The following is a 7,145-nucleotide window of genomic DNA, read 5'->3' as shown; positions in this document are numbered from 1 at the left end:
GGCGCTATGGCAATATAAATAATATAATTACTGTGTGTTAGTTACACAGGCATCGGATGGGGGACAGGCTTGCCTCCCAATAGAGGAGTTCAGGGATCATCCTGATGTGCCCTCCCCCTCCAAACATGCTGCCCCCAAGTGTAAAATGTACCCGACCCCCACCCAAAAATGAAAATAATGGCACATGTTCACTCCCACCCAATTCCCCCAAGGAGTTCAAGGCCACACCTTCCCACTAAAAGAAGAGGCATGTTTCTGATTATGCAGGCCCGCCCCAAGCGTGCAGTTCAGGGCTCACTCTGAAAAATAAATCAGGGATCTAAAGATGCACAATCAACCCCTCTGCCCCCGCCCCCGCTCAAGTGTGCAGTTAGAGATTCATCTGCAAATGCAGAAATCTCATGCTGAATCCTCCTCCCTACCTTCTCAGATTCAGATTTCCTACACATGGATTTCACTCGCATTGCAAAGCTGGCCCTGCAGGAACTGGGTAAGTGGAGCTGTTGCAACATAGAATTTTTCCATACATTTGCTATATAACTCGGAGGGTTTTATTTAAAGATAGCATCAGTTGGCACACTTAGCACGAAACCACCTAATTACTGACGCCTTGGAAGTGCCAAACTTTGAAGGGGGAGGGGAGCTTAAAAATCACAGGCGACCAACGAGTGTAACCAGCTTTAAATTATGCAAAGTGCTCCTGTGCATAATACCAAGGAGAGATGTGCCGGGGCTACTGGATGCAAATTCATTTCTTTTCCTCTCCCATGATGAGCTTGAAAAGAAATCTCAAGTCTGCCCTGACTTCTGCAAGTTCAGCACCTTTAAACCAAGTATTAGAGGGGTAGCCGTGTTAGTCTGGATCTGTAAAAGCAGCAAAGAGTCCTGTGGCACCTTATGGACTAACAGACGTTTTGGGGCATGAACTTTCGTGGGTGAATACCCACTTCGTCGGATGCATGTCACCTTTAAACCAGTAGTCTTAAGCACCTCACGCCCACAAAACACTGCCTGACACTGTGCAATGGCACCTCCATCGCTCACCGTTCTTGGTTCCCTTGGAAATGAAACCATTTTCCAGTGGCTAGTTTTGCTTCCCAGCGTTGCGTATGCACAAAACCCAACACATTAAGCCTCTAGTTCCTCAATAGAAGATCTTGGTTCGGACCCTTGTCTCCAGACCTACCTATGGGGGGAGAGGGGGAATGCATGGAGTTCACATATACTAAATTGTGAATACTAAGTAATCCATAGGTATAGCTCCCCAAATGAAAGTGTTTCTTTGCAGGCAGGAGTTTGTTTTGGGGGGGAGGGTGTTTCAAGTTATGCACAGTGGTTATTTCCTGTTTAGCTTTACAGATGTACATTGACAGCTTAGCAAAGTGACAGCAAGCAACTAGTCAATTACCATCTACGCCGATTCTATTTAAAACACGGTTTGCTTTAAAAACACAATCCGATGGCACCACTGCAGGCCCCTGATTTGTTTGTGTTGCAAAGGGGACCTGGGTGACCACCCAGGGCTGGGCACGGGTAAGTTCAGTGGCTAGATCTTGTCTTTCAAAAGTAATTGCGAAGTCATCTCAAAGTCACGACGAGCGCTGTTTCTTTAAAAGTCCACTCTGGCTGACGGAGGCAGAGAGGTGCCTCTCCAGCCATGCCCGAGGTAAATAATAATAGCGAGCGCCCGGCGCACAGGAGCGCGGTCAAATCTTTGCCCGGGTTAGGCAGGGCAGCCTGTCGTCCAGATGTGCTTTCAGAGCTACATAGCCGATAAAGAGACTTTTTTAGTGCACCGAGGTGCTTTCAAAATCGTGCACCGGGTCCCTTGCTTTGCATCGCAGTTGCAAAGCAGCATTGGCTGAGGCGCTGCTTCCTGCTTTCTAGTTTTCCATTGTGAGGAGCTTCCATTGTGACGTATCCCTCTCGGCTGGGCTTTGTCTGTCCATATATGGGCAGCTACGTCACGGAGCTTTCCAGTGCCTCACATAAATAGGCTGTGGATTTCCCTGGCTGAACATTTGGGCAGCAGTGAGTGAACCTGCTCGCAAGAGAGGGGGACAGAGACAGAGCGACAGAGACAAGGAGGGAGGAGGGATCAAATACTCCCACCGGCTTCTACAACGAGATCTGCAAGCCAGATCACCCCCTCCCACTCGAGGAAACGCCACCAAGGACCCACTGAGGATTGTACCCCCATCCCTTTCCCCCGCCTCCGCAAACCACCCCCAACTCCCCCGCCTACCACCCCTCAAAACCCCCTTCCCCCACCCCAACTTTTCTCTTGCATGATTTCCCTTGCACGGATTTGCCACTCGGATCGGATGCCGTTTCATTGGGAGCTGAGCTCAGAGCCACGCTGAACCTGCTTCTCCTCCAGTGCTATGACAGGCAAACTCGTGGAGAAGCTGCCGGGGACCATGAACACTTTGATGAACCAGTTGCCTGACAATCTGTACCCAGAGGAGATCCCCAACTCTCTGAATATCTTCTCCAGCAGCAGCGAGTCAGTGGCTCACTACAACCAGATGGCTGCAGGTAAGGGGAAGGGATATATGGGGAGGAGAGGGGGTGGGGGTAAAGGAGGAGGACGCGTGTTGTGTGTGGGGTGTGATGGAGCCGAGAAGGGAAAGGAGACGGTGGGGCTGGGAATCTTTCCCCCACCCACCCATCCATCCGTCCCCTTCTTTATGTGTTTCTATGCGTTCGCTGTCTCCGCTGCTGCAGGGTTTTCCTTCGCTTCTCGGGGCTGTAGTGGGGAGTGGAAGCTGCCAGACAGAGAGGTGGCAGGTATGGTGCCGCTGCAGAATCGCTGGGGGTCGGAGGGTGGGCAGCGGGTCCTGAGGTGCAGGCTTAAAGGGGCCATCTCCAGCCAACCCGGGCGCTATTCAAAGTCATGGATGCTTCCCCTTGGAGAGGGTGTATATTATACGTGCGTGTGTAAATGCAGTGTGACTCTGTGTGTGTTAGGTGTCTCTCCCTCTGTGTGTGTATCTATCTGTGCCGTGTGTTCCATGGGGTTTGTCTGGAGTCTGCTGCCCATTGCTGCCTTAGGCACTGGGGAGAAATAATCCGGCACAGACTTTTTATGAATATTGTTGTCAGAACGATAAGGGTGTGGGTGTGTGAAATCTATTTTCCAACATGGGGCTGCAGCGGGAGTGGTGGGAACAGGGAGCTTTCGGGGGAGGAGGAGATGGAGCAAACCCTTGGGGAGACAGGTGAGCCTGTAAGGCAGAGAAGCGATGGCTCCGCTCTCTCACTCCGCACCCCACCCCTCTCCCGGGCCAGGAGTACTTGGGTGCTGCTGAAGTTGCCCCGGCTGCTGCTCTGGTTTCTTCCGACTTGATTTCTTGGCTCGGGGGGGGGGGGGAGAGGGAAGGGAGGGGTGTTTCTGGAACCTCGATCCCTGCTCAGGGAGCCGATCCGGTTCTGCCGGCCCCTCTGCACACCTCTCCCCGGATCCGAACCGCGGTAGCTCTTGTGTTTTGCCAATTCAATCCGCTGCAGGATTGCAACTCCACAGCTGCGCTGCTCGCTCTAAAACTCCCTTGTATCTTCCATAACTGGGCTGGACGCAGAAAACACGGCAAGTTTGTAAAGCGCTGGTGGCCGGACACGGGTCCCTTGGAGTCCCCAGCTCTGCCTGTGGGGTGGCAAAGCACCTGGACACCAGTAGAGAGACCAGTTCGCTCTTGGCAGCCTGAGCCTACCTGTAACTTCAGGTACCTGCTTCCTCCTGACCCACCTTGAGAGCTTTACTGGGCTGTAGCCATACAAGACAACACAATGCGTGTCTCTCTAGTCCATGTGTGTGTGTGTGTAGTTGTCACCCCTAGAGCTGTCTTCGTGGAGATGTATATGCATTCTATATGTAAATTGTCCCAGCTGTCTATAACTGCGTGTGTGTGAATACCTATGGGTATGTATTTGTGTATCAGTGTGTATGTGTGAGCACAGGTGTGTGTATTTGTGGCTGTGTGTGTGTCACTACCCACGTATGGATACACATGGCTGTGGGTGAAAGTACCCATAGCTGTGTATAATATAGATCTCTGCTAAGCTGCTGTTTAATTTTCCTGCTTGTTACCTGGGCAGTGGTTTGGGATTGAGCCACAGTTCTAGGTAAAAGTCCCTCACTAGGGTATTTCTCGCCCCATCCCACCTCTCTGGGTGTCCCAGATCTTAGACCCCGTCCCGTTTTCCCTCCTCCTGTTTTATCTAGGGCCCCAACATTTTTGCCTGCACCACTCTCTGACGCGGCGTTACTCATCCCCCTTCTCTTTCCTTTTTGCAGAGAATGTTATGGATATTGGATTAGCGAACGAAAAGACCAACCAAGAGCTGTCGTCCTATTCGGGTTCATTCCAACCCACCCCTGGCAACAAGACTGTTACCTACCTGGGGAAATTTGCTTTCGATTCCCCGTCCAACTGGTGTCAGGATAATATTATCAGCCTCATGAGCGCTGGGATTCTGGGGGTGCCCCCTTCCTCCAGTGCCATCACCAGCACCCAGACCTCTACAGCCAGCATGGTGCAGAACCAGGGCGAGGTGGACCAGATGTACCCTGCGCTGCCCCCCTATTCCTCCTGCAGTGACCTCTACCCGGAGCCAGTGTCCTTTCACGACCCCCAAAGCAACCCAGGGCTCACCTATTCCCCCCAGGATTACCAAGCAGCCAAGCCAGCCTTGGACAGTAACCTCTTTCCCATGATCCCAGACTATAACCTCTATCACCACCCCAACGAGATGGGCACGCTCACTGAACACAAACCCTACCAGAGCTTGGATCCCATTCGGGTCAACCCTCCCCCCATCACCCCGCTGGAGACCATCAAAGCCTTCAAGGACAAACAGATCCACCCCAGCTTCGGCAGCCTCCAGCAGCAGCCCCTCACCCTCAAGCCCATCCGGCCCAGGAAGTACCCCAACCGGCCCAGCAAAACCCCGCTCCACGAGCGACCCCACGCGTGCCCGGCCGAGGGCTGCGACCGGCGCTTCTCCAGATCCGACGAGCTCACGAGGCACCTGAGGATCCACACTGGCCACAAGCCCTTCCAGTGCCGCATCTGCATGAGGAGCTTCAGCCGCAGCGACCACCTCACCACCCACATCCGCACCCACACGGGCGAGAAGCCCTTCGCCTGCGAGTTCTGCGGGCGCAAGTTTGCGCGCAGCGACGAGCGCAAGAGACACGCCAAGATCCACCTGAAGCAGAAGGAGAAGAAGGCCGATAAGGGCTCCTCTTCCTCCTCCTCCTCCCCGCCCGTGTCCTTGGCCCCGGTGGTCACCACCTGCGCATGAGGTTCCCGCCCCGATCCCTGGTCCCAGTGCCTCCCAATTGCTGCCTTTAGCAAAAGCGCAAACATGGGGATCCCTCACCAAGGAACAGTTGGCAGTGCGCGTACCTCCCCTCCCGTCCCTGCTTCACCGGGGTGGGGACTTCGCTTTCAATCGGATCGTCTTGATCCGAATCGGCTGCGGGAGGGGCGGGGGAGCCCCCCACTTCTCCCAGCGGAGCGTAGTGGGGGGCGGGTGAGGGGTTGCAGGGCTGTGATGTGCCAGCTGTGGAAAGGCATGCGGTGCGAGCAAGGGTGGTGGTGACGGTGTCGGGGAAGCTCCCCGCTCCGAATATGCGCGCCCCCTTCCTCCCCCCCTCGCTACTCATTGGAGGTGGCGGGGGGAGCACCAAAGCGCAGTGCTTGCTGCCCGTTGAGACTGTGCGTCCCTGTGTGTGTATGTGACTCTGAGCTGAACTGGGCTGCTTCGGTGTCAAACCACCCCCAAAGGACTCTGGACAATGGAGAGAACCAAGCCACCTCTTGGACATAGTGGGGACCTTGGGTATCATTGGAATGGGTGGCCTTCCATCTGATCTAAATGTTTCTTACAGAAATGCCTAGGATGCTGCTGCTGCTGCTGCTTCTGGTCTCCTGCCCCCCTCCTCTTGGAGCTGCTTCCTTTATGTTTTCCTGGTCTCTTCACTACTTGTCTTGGAGGCACGTCCTCTGATGTGCTGGAGAAGGGATATGGCTTGGGATCAGCTCTTGGCTGCTCCAGATTTATCTTCATGGGTTTATTTTTTAAACCGATTTCCTTTACAGGTTCATCCTCTGTCTCCTTCCTCCTCACCTCTTCCACCCAAAGTATCCTCCCTTCTGGAAGGAAGAAAGAAAGAGGCAATTCCCCCTAAATTTCACCATTTCACTCCACTTGGTGTTTTAGTTCATGTCACATTTAGTAGAAAAACCCTTGGGAAGAGAGGGAGAAACATCTTTCTCCCTTTCATCTGGAGGAGAAGAGGTTGTTGCCATTTCTGTTCTTGTTACCATCTCTACAGCAGTTCTGAATTAAAATATAATAAAAAATATATACAGTATGTATTTGTTAATGTCACTATTGGCTTTCTAGTACAGTACCAACCATATATAAAGGTATATAAGTATTTACAGCTTTAATGTTTTATTTTTGGAGAAGAGAAAATAACTGTGAGGAGTAAAATTTTACTCCAAACTTTCCTCCAAAGGGAAGATGGGGGATTTGTATTCAACTAAAATCCTCTTTTATCACACCCAAATCCACCTCCCAGTTGTCCTCTGTAAGCAGCTCTGAATGTACTTGCTCAATTGAACCCTAAGAAAGAGGGGGAAAGTGGAGCTGCTTAGCAGCTTTCATCAAAGATCTGACTGAATGTACTGTTGTTACCTATTCAATCTTTTTCCCCTGTGGCTAATATACTGTTGGGGTGAGGGAGGGAGGGGGGAAGTAATTGAGTTTACAGGATGTCTGATTTAAAGTCACTTTATGCATCTTTTCGCCCTTTATTTTTTTCCCAAAGCATCACTTTTCTGTGGTGGATTTAAATGGACTAGCTATCTAGATCTTTAAAAAGAAACTAAAAGGGAAGTGGGTGATGAATTTCCAGGTACTTCTTAGCTTAATCTGGGTTGACAATATAATGTTGGGGAGGGTGGGAGGGAAGATACTGATTGATCATTCTTTTCAACAGAAGGGAAATTCTTTACAGAAATGCAGAAACCAGTATTTTGCTGAATACTTTTTATAATGTGACATATTTTTATTTTATTTGGTCACTTCAAAAAACACAGGGAGGAGAAATCAGTTATCCCTCTATATTATTT

General features: G+C 51.5%; 1 protein-coding gene across 3 annotated transcripts; it reads left to right on the top strand.

Moving 5' to 3' along the window:
- The first annotated feature begins 1,996 nt into the window (after positions 1-1,996).
- On the top strand, positions 1,997-6,945 carry EGR3 (early growth response 3). 3 transcript variants are annotated; one of them, XM_045007638.1, is made up of 3 exons: positions 1,997-2,538; positions 2,728-2,790; positions 4,298-6,945. In XM_045007638.1, the coding sequence occupies exons 1-3, from the start codon at positions 2,385-2,387 to the stop codon at positions 5,305-5,307; spliced, it is 1,227 nt and encodes a 408-aa protein (XP_044863573.1). In that variant the 5' UTR covers positions 1,997-2,384; the 3' UTR covers positions 5,308-6,945. The 3 variants fall into 3 exon arrangements, with proteins under 3 accessions (XP_044863573.1, XP_044863576.1, XP_044863577.1); XM_045007641.1 differs by lacking the exon at positions 2,728-2,790 and having other exon boundaries at positions 1,998-2,538; XM_045007642.1 differs by lacking the exons at positions 1,997-2,538; positions 2,728-2,790 and adding an exon at positions 2,820-3,725.
- The last annotated feature ends 200 nt before the right edge of the window (positions 6,946-7,145 follow it).

The sequence above is a fragment of the Mauremys mutica genome, chromosome 2, assembly GCF_020497125.1.
Source record: "Mauremys mutica isolate MM-2020 ecotype Southern chromosome 2, ASM2049712v1, whole genome shotgun sequence".
NCBI lineage: Eukaryota > Metazoa > Chordata > Testudines > Geoemydidae > Mauremys > Mauremys mutica.
The sequence above is the reverse complement of the archived record's forward strand: the minus strand, read 5'-3'. Positions and strand labels throughout refer to the sequence as shown.